The sequence below is a fragment of the Stomoxys calcitrans genome, chromosome 5 (assembly GCF_963082655.1).
Source record: "Stomoxys calcitrans chromosome 5, idStoCalc2.1, whole genome shotgun sequence".
Taxonomy (NCBI): domain Eukaryota; kingdom Metazoa; phylum Arthropoda; class Insecta; order Diptera; family Muscidae; genus Stomoxys; species Stomoxys calcitrans.
Genome location: NC_081556.1, coordinates 10155695 through 10174118, shown reverse-complemented (window position 1 = coordinate 10174118; position 18424 = coordinate 10155695). Strand labels below are relative to the sequence as shown.

Here is an 18424-nt window from a genome sequence, read left to right as displayed (position 1 = left end):
CATATTGATGTTAAATTTTTCAAAAAATTTCATATTTATAGGAAATTTGTTAAAAAGTTTCATATTTATAGTAAACTAGCCGAACCGGACCCGCTCCGCTGCGCCTTTTTTAACTCTCTAATATCTTTTTAGTGTGGGGACACTTCGCCCTGAATGCAGATATGGAATTCGTGCCATTGTAGCCCATGACGCTGAACGCGTTCGAATCCTGCCGAAAACATGGGACAAAGCGGTGTTTATCTCCTCTTAATGTTGGCGACTTTGCGAGGTACAATGCCATGCATGATCATTTAAAAAATTTTCCCCAAAGAAGTGTCGCCCTGCGGGACGCCGTCCCTTATCATTGATTTTAAACTTGAATCGGAAAGCGCTCATTGATGTGTGAGAATTTGCCCCTTCTTGATTCCTGGTGGTAATGTTCTTCCTTAGGATAATGTTCTCATTAGGGGAGAGATGGCACCTCAAACATTTCGACTCAAATATGAATATCAAATTCGGTAAATATGAACCGTTTCGAGGGTGTTTTGGGGCTCCAGTGACCACCGGCACATTGCACTGAAAATATATATCAAATTGGTTCTTTATTTCCAACGGATATGAAGTTCAGTTTAGGGGGTGCTTAAGGGTGTACCCCAAAATACTTGGCACCAAAATTGAATATCAAATTCGATTTCTTCTCTCAAATACCTTTCATGGGAGTTCCATATTGCCATAATGGCTCAATTAACCTATTCGACGTATTTTTGAGAGAAAAAGCGCCTCCTAGACTTGAACGCAAATTTTAATGTGATATTCGTAATCTACTTCCTAATACCTTTCAATGCAGCTGGGTAGTTGGACCCAAAATTTAATACCATATTCGTTTTGTGGTCTATAATACCTTTCATTTGATACCCGTATTGTGCCCATCGGACCACTTTCGGATATGGGTGGCGTTTTTTGGTTAAGGGGAGGGTCCGCCTCCAACCGATAACTAAAAATTATGTAGCCTATGTTTCCTTCCGGACACAATCTATAAAAATAATGGGTCTAATGGCGTTTTTGAGGGGCGGCATGACCCCCTATACTTCGATCCGATTTTGTATGCCAGATTCGAAATCTACTCCCAAATAGCTTTCATTTGAGCCCTTTATTGAAATGAACGTCCAATACGTCTGTTTGGGGGAGTTTTGGGGTTTGGGCGGCCCGAAGGGTACTTAAAATTTTACAAAATTTTAATATCACATTCGTATTCTACTCTCCAATACCTTTCATTTGATACCTATATTGTTCCGATCGGTCCACTTTTGATTTTGGCTGGTGTTTTTGGGGTAACGGTGGAGGGTTCGCCCCCTTCCGTTATCAATAAATTATAAAACCTATTCCTACTTCCTAACCATATACTTAATCTACTCCGAAATACCTTTCATTTGAGTCCCATGCTGTCATGATCGTCAAATAAACCTATTTTAAGGGGTTTTGGGGCTGGGGCGTCCCCCCAGGTTCATTGGGTCTAATTTGGTATATTCGTACTTTATTCTTGAATACCTTTCATTTGAATCCCATGTTGTCCCGATCGGTCCACTTTTATTTTTGGGTAGTACTTTTGGGGTTAAGGGGAGGGTCCGCCCCCTCCCGATATAAAAAAAATTATATAGCCTATGTTTCCTTCCAGACCAACCTACACAACCTTTGAAAATTTCAAGGTAATCGGTTCAGCCATTTTTGAGTCTATACGGAACAAACAAACAGACACAAATTGATTTTTCATTTTTCATAAATTTCATATTTATAGGAATTTTTTCTTAAATTTCATATTTATAGGACATTTTTCATAAACTTCATATTTATAGGAAATTTTTCATAAATTTCATATTTATGGGAATTTTTTTAAAAATTTCATATTTATGTGAATTTTTTTACAAAATTTCATATTTGTAGGAAATTATTCATCCCGCCTGGTTATTGTTGTTGTAGCAGTGTATTGTTAACTGAGGCGGTAGCCCTTGCCGGCGAAGGATTTTATCGGATCAATCCGTTACGTACAACCGGCTTCTATGGGACTGTCTTCCCGTCTGGCACACTCATTTGTTTCATTTCCCCCCATTTCTATATAAGTTTCGTATTCTACTTCCAATTACTTTTTATTTGAAACACATATTGCCCCAATCGGTAATTATGTATTGTTGTCCAAAAAGTAATTGCGGATTTTTTAAAAGAAAGTAAATACATTTTTAATAAAACTTAGAATGAACTTTAATCAAATATAATTTTTTTACACTTTTTTTCTAAAGCAAGCTAAAAGTAACAGCTGATAACTGACAGAAGAAAGAATGCAATTACAGAGTCACAAGCTGTGAAAAAATTTGTCATCGCCGACTATATGAAAAATCCGCAATTACTTTTTGGGCAACACAATAATTTTTGTTTGTTTTTTTTGGTCGAGGTCGAATTGTTATATCAAGTTTGTACTCTTATCTTACATACCTTTCATTTGATACCATCATATTATCCCAATCGGTAAACATGTCCATTGGGGTAGGGTTATTTGACCTCAAAGTTTTATACCAATTTTGTGTTTTGGGTTACCATAAGGTGGCATACAAAATTTCACTTAAATCGGTGCACCCATTGTGGTTAGGGGTACCTTATTTTCACCGGCGAGTTAAACTCTACCATCTGTAAAAATTTCATGAAAGTCGGTTCAGCTGTTTTTATACCCACCACCATAGGATGGGGATATACTCATCTAGTCATTCCGTTTGTAACACCTCGAAATATTGATCTGCGACCCCAAAAATACATATATTCTGTAACCTCTTGACATTCTGGGTCGATCTAGCCATACCCGTCCGTCCATCCTTCGAAATCATGATAGCGGTCGAGCGTATAAAGCTAGCCACTTGAAATTTTGCACATATACTTACTGTCGATGTAGATCGTTGGGAATAGCAAATCGGCCATATCGGTTCAAATTTGTATATAACTCTTATATAAACCGATCACCCGATTTGACTTCTTGAGCCCCTGGAAGCCACAATTTTTGTCCGATTTGGCTTAAATGTTTTTCACATAGTGTTCTCTTATGACTTCCAACAACTGTGTTTAGCATGGTCCAAATCGGTATATAACCTGATATAGCTCCCATATAAACCGGTCTCCCGATTTGACTTCTTGAGCCTCCTCAAGCCGCAATTTTTGTCGAATTTGGTAGTGTTCGGCTTTGACTTCCAACAACTGTGCCAAGTACGGTCCAAATCGGTTTATAACCTGGTATAGCCCCCATGTAAACCGATCTCCCGGTTTGACTTCCTGAGTCCTTACAAGCCACAATTATTTCCGATTTCGCCAAAATGTTGCATGCGGTGTTCTGTTGTGACTTTCAACAACTGTGTCAAGTATGGCCCAAATCGATATAGCTCCAATATAATCCGATCTCCCGATTTGACATTGTGGGCCCCTGGAAGCCACAAGTTTTGTCCGATTTTGCTGAAATTTTGCATGCGTTGTTCTGTTATAACTCCCAACAACTGTGCCAAGTACGGTCCAAATCGGTCTATAACCTACTATAGCTCCCATATGACTTCTCGACCCTCTGTATGCCGCAATTTTTGTCCGATTTGCCAAAATTTTGCTTGTAGTGTTCGGTTATGACTTCTAATAACTGTGCGAAGTACGGTCCAAATCGGTCATGATATAGCTCCCATATAAACCAATCTCCCGATTTGACTTCTTTAGCCCCTGGAAGCCACAATTTTGTCCGATCTGGCTTAAATTTTGCACATAGTGTTCTCGGTCCAAATCGGTCTATAACCATATAAACCGATCTCCCGATTTGACTTCTTATAGGGGCTATTCTTGTCTGATTTGGTTGAAATTTTGCACAATGTCTGTGTACTATGGTCTCCAATACACAATCCAAGCATGGACCGAATTGGTCCATATGATCCATAACCTAATATAGCTCCATTAGCATAGCAATTCTTATCCATTATCCTTTCTTTGCCTAGAAAGAAATACTAGGCAAGGAACTGTTATAGATTTTTAAAATATTTAATTTTTCAAATATTTCATATTTGAAGCATATTTTCAAAATTTATATTTTTGTTTGAATATTTGTTCTTTTCTTCTTTTCCAGATTTTAACCATAAATAAAAGGATACTGGTTATCTGTTTAAGTGAAAAGTTAAAGAAGAAATATCTAACAATACGAAAAAAATGCATGTTCCCAAGTTATTAATAAATCTTTAGAAGAAGAAGAAGCACAAAAAGTATAGAAAATAGTTAAAATAAAGCATAAGGAAAATATCTCCAGTTTCTTATTCACAAAAGGTCTCCAAAGATTCCTCAAAATCCGGATGTGTAACTAGAAAATAGTTTTTGCGGCACTTTTGTGTCGTTATGACATGTAAAGAATTCCATTTGGCATAAAAATGTATTCTGTGGTCACAAGAAGTAGGGGAGCTGCAGGAAAAACGGCAACAGTAACGGCCAATAGCAGCAGTGCAATGACAACACAGCTAAGTAATAACAGCAATTTGGAGGCAACAGCAACGACAACATCATCATCATCGACAGCAACTGCAACGAATGCGGCGGCATTGGCTGGTACTTGCACTTTTCCCACCAGCAATAGCTCGAATGCCATGCCGCAGCAACAAGAAGAAGATTATTACCAAACAGTGCAGCATCCACAACAGCAGCAACAGCAACAGTATGCTGCAGCAACAGCATCTCAACAATTTCAAAAACTTAATAATTATTATCATCCGCCTCCTGCAGCAACGGGTTTAGCAACATTTAACGGAAATTCAAATTTAGAAAATGGTTCTGCTAGCAACAACATCAACATCAACAACAACAACAACAATATCAATTCAAATTATAACAACGGTAATTCAAGTATTCCAACATTCTCCAACAAAATGAACCATCATGGCTCCACAACACCGACGACAACGTCATCATCTCCGGTGATTGTTGGCAAAACGGATGGTGCTGCTGCCTCCTCGTCATCCACATCCACGACGAATAGTATTCTAAGTGCTAGTGGGAGCTTAGCTCCGCTTCCAGTTTCCGGTTTTAGCAATAAAAAGCAACAACAGCAATTACATGCTTCCCGGGAGGATGTAACCACCACCCCGCTAAGTGCTAGTGTTGCCCCCAACATTGCCCATAGTCAAACCAATGCAAATAGCAACATTAAACAAACACAGCAGCAACAACAACAGCAACAGCAACAACATCAGCTTCAACATCAGCACCATCATCTGCATCATCATCATAATCCCCCGCCAGTGTTTAGTGGCCAGGCTATGGCCAACGGAGGTGGTAGCAGCAGCAACAACAGCACCAGTAGCCAACATAATCTCAATAGCATATTGAAAGGAAGCAAAGGTAAGCTTTCAATAATTGCTATATAATTACAATTTAATAATTATTCTTTATATCATTTGAATACAATTTTGTTTCTCCAACGATGGGATATGAAAATTTCACGAAAATTTTCCTAGATTTTCTTAGTATATTTCGTCGAAATATGATGTTTTTTTTTTGAAAATTTCGTTCAAAATGATTTGTATAAAAATTTTTATCAAAAAAAAATTATTATAATAAATGTTGTCGAAATGTTAATTATTAAAGTTGATTTTTATAAAAATTATACCAAATTTAATTTTTGTTGAAAATAGCTCTTATTTGAGCCCCATTTTGCAATGGTCTGCAAATACGTTCTATATGGGTGGGGTTTTGGGGGTGGGGTTGGTTCCACAGACACTTTCACGAATATTGATATCAGATCCGTGCTCTACTCCCAAAGACCTTTCATTTGAGCCCCACATTGCTATGGTCATAAATTTTTTCCTGTTTGGGGGGACCAAACATTTGATCCCAAATTTGGATATTAGATTCGTATTCTATTACATTTAAATACCTTTTATTTGAGCCCCTTATTGCCATGGTCAGTAAATATTATATATTCTGTTTGGGGGGTGTTTTGGGAAGGGGGTGTAATCTGGATATCACATTCGTATTCTACTCGCAAATACCTTTCATTTAAGCCTCATATTGCCATGGTCGGTAAATATGTCCGATATAGGGGAGTTTTGGGGGTTGGGGTGGTCCCCCAAACACTCGGTCCGACAATTATTGGGTTGCCCAAAAAGTAATTGCGGATTTTTTAAAAGAAAGTAAATGCATTTTTTATAAAACTTAGAATGAATTTTAATCAAATATACTTTTTTTACACTTTTTTTCTAAAGCAAGCTAAAGGTAACAGCTGATAACTGACAGAAGAAAGAATGAAAAATTTGTCAACGACGACTATATGAAAAATCCGCAATTACTTTTTGGGCAACCCAATAGATATCATATACGTTTTCTAATCTAAAATACCTTTCATTTGAGTCCCATATTGTCATGATTGGTCAATATATAAACTTAGTAGGTTTTGGGGTGGGGCGGCCCCCCTAGGTACCCCATCCGAAATTTGGATACCAAATTTTTGTTATAGGTTACTATAAGAGAGTACACAAAATTTCGCTTAAATCGCACTACCCACCTTCGTGATTTGGGGTTTCTGAAAATTGGGGTAAGGGGGAGGGTCCGCCTGCCTTGAGATATCAAAACAATGTAGTACCCTATTTTAACGACGGGAAAATACATAGAAACAAAAAAAAAACAAGGGATAGGAATTTCACTTTGATTTCCATATTTGTATACCCTACACCACTACTGTGGTACAGGGTATTATAGCTTAGTGCATTTGTTTGTAACACCCAAAAGAAAGATAGATAGACCCATTGATAAGTATACCGATGGGCTCAGAATCACTTTCTGATTTGTCTGTCCGTCTGTCCATGTTAATTTGTGTACAAAGGTCGCAGTTTTCATCCGATCGTCTTAAAATTTGGGCTTCGTCTCTAGGCCGAAAACAAGCCAGAATAATGTGTACCATGGAAGTAGTGCAGTTGTCGCAGAATAGATTCGGAAAGAGCGTGGTCCCTATTATATTTCCTGTAAACGGTTTCAACCCACTATTTCCTAGTTGGCCACAGTGGGCCATTAACTCTGAAAAATGGGGCATCATGTTAAAAAAATTTCAAAATTTTGCCAAAAATGGCTAATATCTTGGTTTCTTTAATACCTAGGGCTCAAAATTGAATAGATTCGAAAAGAGCGTAGTCCCTTTCATATTTCCTGTAAAGGCTTTTAGCCCAATATTTTCCAGTTGGCCACAGTGGGCCATTTACTCTGAAAAATGGGGTATCATATGAAAAAAAATTACCAAATTTTGCCATAAATGGCTACTATCTTTACCACTTAGGGCTCCACATTGAATAGACTCGGAAAGAGCGTGGTCAATATTATATTTCTTGTAAACGGTATCAGCCCACTATTTCCCAGTTGGCCATAGTGGGCCATTAACTCTGAAAAATTGGGCATCATATTTTTGCCAAAAATTACCAATATCTTGGTTTCTTTAATACTTAGGGCTCCAAATTAAATAGATTCGGAAAGAGCGTAATACAAGCTATGTTTCCTGCAAAGAATTGTATCCCACTTTTTCTCAGTGGACCACAGTGTGCCTATTTCTTCTATTGAGTGATGAATTAAATTCGACGTCCATATGAATGGATTTGAAAAGAGCGTAGTCCCTTTCATATTTCCTGTAAAGGTTTTTAGCCCACTATTTCCCAGTTGGCCAATTTACTCTGAAAAATGGGGTATCATATGAAAAAAAATTACCAAATTTTGCCATAAATGGCTACTATCTTTACCACTTAGGGCTCCACATTGAACAAACTCGGAAAGAGCGTGGTCAATATTATATATCTTGTAAACGGTATCAGCCCACTATTTCCCAGTTGGCCATAGTGGGCCATTAACTCTGAAAAATGGGGCATCATATTTTTGCCAAAAATGACCAATATCTTGGTTTCTTTAATACTTAGGGCTCCAAATTAAATAGATTCGGAAAGAGCGTAATACAAGCTATGTTTCCTGCAAAGAATTGTATCCCACTTTTTCTCAGTTGACCACAAGTGTGCCTATTCCTTCTATTGAGTGATGAATTAAATTCGACGTCCATATTTCTTTTAGGACTTGTATTTTATTTTGATTTTTATTGTAATTTAATTTTTCGTCATATTTGTGTTTCAATTTCTTTTTTATATAAGGATTTTTCCACATTTGTATTTGGTTTTTATTACTTTTGTATTAGGATTTTTTGTTATAAATATTTCTGTATTATAATTTTAAATTTCACATATAGGTGGCGCTCTATCGTGAATTTTTATATTATAATATATTTTCATCTGAGGAAAAAACTACGACTCGATTTTTTCTTTTTTTTTTTCTTATTTGCTTATTGCGGTGATCGTGAGTTCGTTTTCGTATTGTTTGTCGCTTCAAAATCAGAACTGTGGTGTCTCACAATGGACTTACATTTTCGGTCTACTTAACACCCATCTCTTTAACCTAAAACAAAGTTCGGTCAATAACTTTATTTTCCACAATGGCTCATATGACGTAATTATTTTGTACACAGTTGTGTGTACACAAACTAATGCCCTAATTAAACCCCCATTTGAATTAAAAAATCATTATTTTTTATTTTCCATTTATGTTAAAATAAATTTAAATAAATAGGTCCATACAAATTTCAATGACAAATGTGGTTGGTGTTAAATTTGACACTACCAAAAACCAAGAAGTGTTGTTGGACGTGCGAGTTTAATGTATGTTCCCTTCTAGAAGCATATCACCACAGCATTTATGGTATTTTTTGTGCGTGACATAGATATTTTATTTTATTTTTTTATTTTTTTTTTTAATGCGTGCTTAAGTAATTTGAATAAAGTCGAAAATTATTGCCTCGTGACTGCTGGGTAGTGACGCCAACGTGTTTAAACTAACAACAAGTCACAAATGACCCAAATATTATTTTAATGAAGATCACCCTATAAACATGGTTGGACACAAATGGAATTTGAAGTTCTTTAATCTTAGGCATATAGGGTGTTTATTGAAATAACAAACAAAAACAGTAGAACACTTCGACATTTTATAATGACATTTTATTTATTTTCATTTTATTTTCCTTTTGAACTTCTTAGCTAGTCGTATGTTGCATCTGATAGATGATGTTTTTCTCCTTTCGACCTTATTGCAGAAATCCTCAAAAAAGTCTTTTTTCAATAAAAAGACATATAGGCAACACTCCCATCATATGCTTTACCGCCAACATAATTTTGGTAAATTGTGTTGTTTGCGTAGTGTAATCAGGGGAAATAACAGTGAAATAACTATATTTGCTAACAAATGTTATTTATTTGAAAGAAAATGAACGGAAATGCAACGCGAATGGGAAGAAAATTCCTTTTTTTATCATGTTGGCTCAAGTTGAAAAACGTTTCGTCCACGCTTTTATGAATGCCAAATTTCCACTCAATTAAGAACTTAGTACCACAAATGAAATTGTTTTGACAAAATTTTCACTATTTTTTTATACGGAGTTTCACTGTGAAAACTGAAGCTAATAGTTAATTAGTTTATTCTTTAACGTTTGCCTTATTTTAAAATTCTTGTCTCTTAAAGCTCAAAGTTAACATATCAAAAACCTTGGTACAATTTAATTCATACATTTCTAAAATTTAATATCATTTGGAAAGAAAGGGTAGTGGGAGAGAATACTCATCCTAGTCAACAAATAATTTCTATGTTTTGGGAGCACCTCAAGAGGTTTCGTCTATCCCATTCATATGGCTTTGCCATCAGTCTTTTGCTGTAGATTCACCGCTTAAATTATTCCATCCAATTTCATACAAAGTAGTCATTTAATGAAGTGCACTTTTTGCCAGCACTCTCTTTATCATTGCATAGCACTTTCTCCCCCAAAATTGGGGGCAAATGTTGTGAAGTAGAGCCCAGGCCAGTCAGTAAGCCGTCCGTTTGACATAAACGGATATTTACCATAATGCATTTATTTAATATTTATGAAATATGTGGCATGCTTTTGTGCGTTGGGGCGTGTTAGAGTGGCCATATCATTATCATAACAAAGCCGAGCGAGTAAACGCATGACATTAGTATGGAAATTTGACAATGTAAACTAGAAGAGTCAAATTACAAAATTTAACAAAAACCAATACTTAAAAAAATTTGTTTCCGTTAAAATATTGAGGGAAATGTCAATGAAATAAGTACTAAAAAATGGTGAAATTTCGATTTTTATGCCCACCATCATAGGATGGGGGTATACTAATCAAGTCATTCCGTTTGTAACACCTTGAAATATTGATCTAGGACCCCATAAAGTATATATATTCTTGATCGTCTCGACATTCCGATTCGAATTAGCCATGTCCGTCCATCCGTCCGTCTGTAAATCACGATAGCGGTCGAACACGTAAAGCAAGCTGCTTGAAATTTTGCACAGATACCTTATATTGATGTAGGTCGTTGGAGATAGCAAATGGGCCATATCGGTTTAGATTTGAATATAGCTTCCATATAAAACGATCTCCCGATTTGACTTCTTGAGCCACTGGAAGCCACAATTTTTGTCCGATTTGGCTGAAATTTTGCATGTGGTGTTCTGTTATGACTTCTAACAACTGTGCCAAGTACGACCGAAATCGGTCAAGAACCTGATATAGCTCCCATATAAACCGATCTCCCGATTTGACTTCCTGATCCCATGGAAGCCACCGTCCAAATCGTTCTATAACCTGATATAGCTCTCATAAATCGATCTCCCGATTTCACTTCTTGAGCCCATGGAAGCCACAATTTTTACCATATACGGTTCAAATCGGTCAAGAACATGATATGAAATTGATTTTCCATAAAATTTTATTGTCTATGAAAATTTGATGTTCTATGAAAATTCGATTTCCTACGAAAATTGGAGTTCTTAGGAAAAATTAATTTTCCATGAAAAATCGATTTTCTATGATTTTCCATAAAAATTTTATTTTCCATAAAAATTCGATTTCCATTAAATTTACATTTTCTATAAAAATTAAATTTTCTCAAAAGTTTGATGATAAATCGACTTTGTGTGATACCCCAATATTCTGAAAAATCGATTTTCTATGAAAATTCGGTTTTCTATCAAAATTAGATTTTCTATAAAAATTCGATTTCCTATGAAAATTGGATTTTCTATGAAAATTTTATTTTCTGTGAAAATTTAATATTCTATGAAAACTCGATTTTCAACAAAATTTTAATTTTATAAAAATTTTACTTTTCATGGAAATTCAATTTTCTATAAAAATTCGATTTTCCATGAAAATTCGTTTTTCTATGAAAAATTGATTTATTATGAAAACTCGATTTTTTATAAAAATTCGATTTTCTATAAAAATTCGATTTTCCATTAAAATTTGATTTTCTATAAAAATTCGATTTTTTATGAAAATTCGATTTTCTAGAAAGTCTGATTTTCTATGATAAATCGATTTTCTGAAAAATCGATTTTCTGAAAAATCGATTTTCTGTGAAATTTCGATTTGCATGCAAATTCGATTTTCTATGTGAAAATTCAATTTGCTTTGAAAATAAGATTTCCTATGAAAATTCGATTTGCTTTGGCAATTCGAGTTTTTACAAAAATTCCATTTTCTGTGAACATTTGATTTTCTATGAAAAATTTAATTGCTATAAGAAATCAGTTTTCTATGGAAATTCGATTTCTTATGAACATTCGATTTTTTTATTAAAATTTTATTTTCTAAGAAAATACAATTTTCTATTTGAATTTAATTTTCTATTAAAACTAAATTTTCTTTGAAAATTAGATTTTCTTGAAAGATTAGATTTTTTCCATAAAATCGAGTTCAAAATAGTCATCTTTCCTAGAGCCTTTATACCGCCGAATATTAAACGATTTTGTTATGCTCTAGGCTCCTTTCTTTCACATCTACTAGAGCTAGAATGATATGTTACATATTTATACATATTTACATTTAATTGCTATAAGAAATCAGTTTTCTATGGAAATTCGATTTCTTATGAACATTCGATTTTTTTATTAAAATTTTATTTTCTAAGAAAATACAATTTTCTATTTGAATTTAATTTTCTATTAAAACTAAATTTTCTTTGAAAATTAGATTTTCTTGAAAGATTAGATTTTTTCCATAAAATCGAGTTCAAAATAGTCATCTTTCCTAGAGTCTTTATACCGCCGAATATTAAACGATTTTGTTATGCTCTAGGCTCCTTTCTTTCACATCTACTAGAGCTAGAATGATATGTTACATATTTATACATATTTACATATTTTTTTACATTTATTTATTTTCTCGTTAACATCAAATAATGTTTGTTCAAGTACACTCAAAGAAAAAATTTCCCTTCTCCATTAGTGGCTATGGGTCGGCATCTCTGCATGGCTGATGTACTTGGCATATAATTTCTCAAATAGTTTTTGTTGCATGTATATGCTTTCTAGCTGCACAATATGTCTTTTATGATAGAAGACCAATTTGTTGAGGAAACTTTTTAAACGTTCACAATTGACCTCCATCTGGCATTTTTCTTTGAGTGCTCTCTCTCTCAGTGAGTCTATTGATGTGGTAAGTAGGGCAAAATGCAATATCTTTTATTCACAGCAAATTTAAATTAACCCACCCAATGACCTGGAAAGATATACAGCCATTTACTCGTCCAGATGAAAAATAAAACTTTGTTTGCAAGTGCTGCCTCCAGTGTCAGAATCGCCAGAAGGACATTCGACATTGAGCCCCAGCCTTTAAGTGCTGTTGCTGTGGTTGAACTTTTGTGAAATTTTAATTGGAAATGGTGTACCTGTCGATATACAGTGATGACTTCCTTTGCCGAGCATAATTAAGGCAGTCTGTTTTATGCTTCTGTTCTCTGGTGACCAAACAACCGAGCGACCGACCAACCGAGCGGTGGTGGTCCAGTTCATTTCAGTGAAGTTGCTTGCACGTCATTCATGTTTGCCATTTGATTAGGCGGCCAAATAAAGTTTATTTAAAAGTTAAAGTTCTCTGGAGGATGTTGTTTAACAAATACAAAGCATCTGGAGCACACAATTTTTTTCCTACATCTAGGTTCCTAGTATTTGACGTTGGCGTTAATAAACGTTTTTCCACCTTTTTGTGCTTGGTTTTTTTTGTTCACCAGGCTACCACTTTTTCTTTTGTATTCAAAGTTAGCTTTGCCAATTGATGTTCATTTCATTTATTTCTACATAACTGTAGGCTTCACTGGTCATACATTGTTGCTGAAGATAGCCTAACAATGTGAACACACTCTTAATTAAAGGGGACTAAACTATTAGACAAATAATGTTTAAACGATAGTTTGAATAGTAGGTAGGAGAATTAAGATAACTAGAGGACATGCAAATATGATTTTTAAATGGATTGATGGTAAGAGGTATAAGGATATAAAAAAGTCAGCCATTGCTTGCTCGTAGAAACTTATTTCTTTTATTATCAGAACATAACCTAGCCAACGCTAGCGTTAGACTGTGTAGAAGTTAATTTACCCATAATATACCTTTCTTTATTATTACCTTTAAAACACCTTAAACTATTTTAATATTTATAAAGTCGGTCAAATGGCCGTATATTTTGATCGCATTTTTTATATCAGCTTACTTCATCAAGGACGAACTTGCTCATCCCAATCAGGAGACAAGGCGCAAAGCCTCCGGCTGATTATCGTGTATGGCTTTGTGTGTTATCGAGATCCGTTTCAATTTCATCGAACTCTCTGTAACGCGGTTATATCGGTCTAGTACTTCTGTGGTATGCCCACCAGAACATAAACTGCATCTTCTCTTTGGGAGAATTCGGATAATCTCAGTGCATATAAGCAAATTAGCCTCTTTTGGGTGAAACATCTTTAACATCATTATTAGCTATTCGATAACTAAGGTTATCGATTCTTTTTCTGCAAATTGGTTACCTACAGGAAAATTTCGTAGCAAATAAAACACCTTTTAGACCATGGTTCCGGTTAATAACTTTGATTTGTATCGATATAACCTTGACTCCTTTTAATTATCTACACTCTCAAATGCTTATTAAAAATCCGTTTCACATTGTGAGGGGAACTGTATAGAGAGTTCCCATAGTCCCGGTTTGATACGTTAATCATGGTGCTTAAATATATTAAAATTCCTGCAGTCACAAAATTGTTATCTATTGTGAATTAACTATTCGATAACTTTGGTTATCGATTTTTATGGCAAATTTGTTGTACATGAAAATGGCAAAGGAAATTAAAAACCGTTTGAACCATTTTTCTGATTACAAAATTTTATTTATATCAATATATAAATAAGGAGTATAAATAGGGAGTAAGGATTCCCTGTAGTTATCTACATTCTCAAATGTGTTACCAGAGAACCATAAAACCCACACTCAATAAATACTTATAAAAAACCGATGGTAAAATGTAAGACGGAAGTGTTGCCTCATAAGTTTGAATTGTTCTTTAAGATTCAATGCATCTCTGCACATACATCACTATAATACATATACATATAAAATCTCATGCTATCTATATGCAGTCTATAGGCCCCATGTCATTAACAATTAAAGAACATTTCAAACTCTGTAGATATGTATTTATGTTGCGAAAAATTCCAGATTTTTTCTCTCTAACGTTATGATAAGAGAATAACAACAAGATATGATGAACATGCAATGCATTACAAAGAGATGGTATATTAGAGAGTATGGATAAAAGAATAAAAAAATAATAATATAAAGTAAAAAAAAATATAAAAATAAATGAAACTAAACCGAAAATTAAATAAAACATAAACGAAAAAAGTAAATAGAAATTAAAAAAATAAATAAAAATGAACATAACATAATAAACATAACATAACATAACATAACATAACATAACATACCATAAAATAAAATAAAAAAAAAAAAACAAATAGAATAACATAGAAAAAGTAAAAAATAAACAAAAAATAAAATAAAAAATATAAATAATAATAAAAAAAGAATTATAAAAAAACAAGTAAAAACATGTTAAGTTTGGCCGTGGCCGAATTTGGATACCACCACCATGCATACATTAACCATCCTCTTTTATAACAACTCCACTACCATATCCATTGTGATATGCAAATCGGCGCTGGTCTGGATCATATTTGATTTAGGTCCCAAGGACTCTTATACAAGTCACAGTTACAGCGAAAATGGGCAAAAAATTCGCTTTTTATGGGATCAAGACCCTTAATTGGAAGGTCTATCTAAATTAAGTCTGATCTATTTAAAATATAGTTTTTGTACATTATATAGAGACATCTAAATTTATTCTACCCTAATATGCTTATCAACCATTGCATTACTGCATGACTTATTTATGAATAACAAGACCGATTCACTTGCAAACATAATTAAAGCAGGGAAATTTACCGCTTTCTAAGAGACCTCATCATGTCGTTCTATACTACATAATACTTTAATCAAACCTTATTCATATGCTAGTTACTCTCACTCATCCTCCTTCGCCCAATCCCATTTGGACATTTTTTAAGACAAGCCATCACCATAAGAGTCTCACCAACCATACACTTATGAATTTGTGCTCACCTCCCCCAAATCTAACGGAATGAATGGGAAAAGTAAAAAATTAAAAATAGCTTGGCTCATCAACTAGACTTATAGAGGGAACAACATGTAGAGCAATGCAAAGGATGGGAATGGGTACTCCCTCCCTCCTTGCGTTGGTGGATATGAGCTGCTATTAACCAAGCAGCAATGCTTCGTCAGTAGCGCTGCCTTCAATTACAGCTTGGCTTTACTCTCGAGTTTGTCTCTACCACAATGTTATGCTGCACTAAGCGACAGGTAAGCATAACCTGCCTTGCACCACATCCTCTTACAGTAACTGGTACAAAATCAAGGTAACTTATTTATAACATGGCATTGCACTTCTACAATTTTTTTTCACAACAATTAGTGCCTATGTGATACGCTGTAGTAGGCGTTTTAAAAATGGGTAACTTCAAACGAACGAACACAACAATGGAAAGGAGTTCAAATAATCTACTTTAAAGTAAACAAAATAAAATAAAAATAGAATTCTTACAAACTTTTTCTAAAACAAGTAAAAGCGTGCTAAGTTCGGCCGGGCCGAATCTTATATACCCTCCACCATGGATCGCATTTGTTGAGTTCCTTTCCCGGTTTCTCTTTTTAGGCAAACAAAGGATAAAAGAAAAGAATTGCTATGCTATTGGAGCTATATCAAATTATGGTCCGATACGGACCATAATTGAATTGAATGTTAGAGACCACAGAAGAAGTAATTGTGTAAAATTTCATCCAAATCGAATAGGAATTTGCGCTCATTAGGGGCTCAAGAAGTAAAATAGGGAGATTGGTTTATAGGGGGGGTGTATGAGGCTAGAACCGATTCAGAACATATTTGACACGTGTGTTGAAGGTCATGGGAGAAGCCGTTGTACAAAATTTCAGCCAAATCGGATAAGAATTGCGCCCTCTAGTGGCTCAAGAAGTCAAGACCCCAGGTTAGTTTATAGGGCATCTCTGCCAGGTTATGGACCGATTTCAACCATACTTAGCACACTTGTTGGAAGTCGTAACAAAACACGTCATGCGAAATTTCATAAAAATCGAATAAGAATTGCGCCCTCTAGTGGCTGAAGAAGTCAAGGTTCAATATCGGTTTATATGGCAACTAAATCAAGTTGTGGACCGATTTTAACCATACTTGGCACAGTTTTTGGAAGTCATTACGTTATGCAAAATTTCAGCTAAATCGGTTGGGAATTGCGCCCTCTAGAGGCTCCTGAAGTCAAGGTCCCAAATCGGTTTATATGACAGCTATACTATGTTATGGACCGATTTCAACCAAAATTTCGGCCTGCCAAGAGGCGTCCGGACCCCCAGTACCTTGAAATTTTCCTCGTAATCTCGATAACACGTCAGCTCTAACAATTTCAAAGAGTTATTTCTATCCGTTCTCAAACGACACTTTTGTTTTAATAGTTTTTTTTTCGATTCTTTCCCACCTTGCAACGTTTTATAATTATTTCATCTCTCTTGCTTACTGCAGAAGTGCGCTTGTAGTCTTATGTGTCCCTTTATGAAGGCTTTTCTGATCTTCTTTTTTGCTTGCTTCCACAGTGCTGTATACACGTTTATCGCACACGCCCTTAACTCAAACTGCGTCTTCAGATTAACACACTAAACTACAGTCCTCTGGCTTTCACAGCCAAATCGTCTGTTCTTTCAACCTCCCTTACTTCTACATCCTGCACCCAAAACAATGCGGATGATGCCATACTACCCTTCAAGACTGTGCGTGATCTTACCGTCCGGTTTGTTACAGCCCTGATGGCCAGTTTAATGGCAGTAAAGATTTTCACGCTCGACTTCCTCTCGTTGACACTATACCACCTCCGTGATCGCTTGTATTATAATCAGGAAGTCGAAAACAGAACTTAGTCCCTGGGTTCTACATGTAGAACCCCAGGCCACTGCTATGTTGATCTTTAAACTTTCATATTGGCCCACGTACAATTAGTTTCATCCTATTCTACTATGAAATTGAAAGACATTTCTTTTAAAGTATGTATGTATTTTGTTCTCTCTTCCTCTCTTCGACTCCCCATCTTGTTGTTATTGTTTCTAAATACTTTATCTAGATCTTGGGTTCGTTATGGACGCTCTATCATGCTGAAGTGCTTAGAATGGTGTGGTGTATAACTTCATCATTACTAATGCCGACAATGTTGATGTTGTAGTTATCATTGGAATTTGCCATCATCATTTTTTTTTTTGATATTATACAACAACAATATGCTGTGTGCACTGGATCTATGTACATACAATGTTATAAGTACATCTCCATGTGTGTGTAGAATAATGTACATACATCCGCACCAAGTATCAGGAAGACACATCTCTATTTGTATACAAAGAAAGAATTCTTCAAAGGTCTATTATCATCACACTCATCGTCTGCAACTCAACTCGAGAAACATTTAATTCACAAAGCAAAAAGTGTTGCATTTAAAGATTAAACCACCAAGCAAGAGCCACCAGCCAACAAACAAAACCATGCCATTGTTGTATATTATTTATACAAATAAATATGTACTATACATGTGAATATTTATTCCACAAATTATTTATAGCTTAGCTTTTGTCTACATACATCAATTAATACTCTCGCAATCTCTGGTAATGTGAACATGAATGATAGATGACAAAGAGTTTTTTTTATGGTGAGATAGAATTGCATAAGGCAAACAAATAAAGAGAATATGAAAAAAAGCCAATATTTCAATTGCTTCAACTCTTTACTTAGAGAAAAGATTAATAGAGCGCCAAATTCTACTCATTTCAATAAAATTCCAGAGTTTTATTAAGACTGCCTACATTATAACTTTAAACTATCCATTATTTGTTTA

At 35.0% G+C, this 18424-nt stretch overlaps 1 protein-coding gene across 3 annotated transcripts in view; it reads left to right on the top strand.

The window, feature by feature from the left end:
• Positions 1-18424, top strand: part of LOC106081249 (membrane-associated guanylate kinase, WW and PDZ domain-containing protein 1) — a 58385-nt gene that overhangs the window by 17585 nt on the left and 22376 nt on the right. For all 3 annotated transcript variants that reach the window (XM_013243083.2, XM_013243085.2, XM_013243084.2), the window contains exon 2: positions 4118-5376. In XM_013243083.2, the coding sequence (XP_013098537.2) occupies positions 4413-5376 (964 nt within the window). In that variant the 5' untranslated portion in view covers positions 4118-4412. The remainder of the gene's footprint in view (positions 1-4117; positions 5377-18424) is intronic.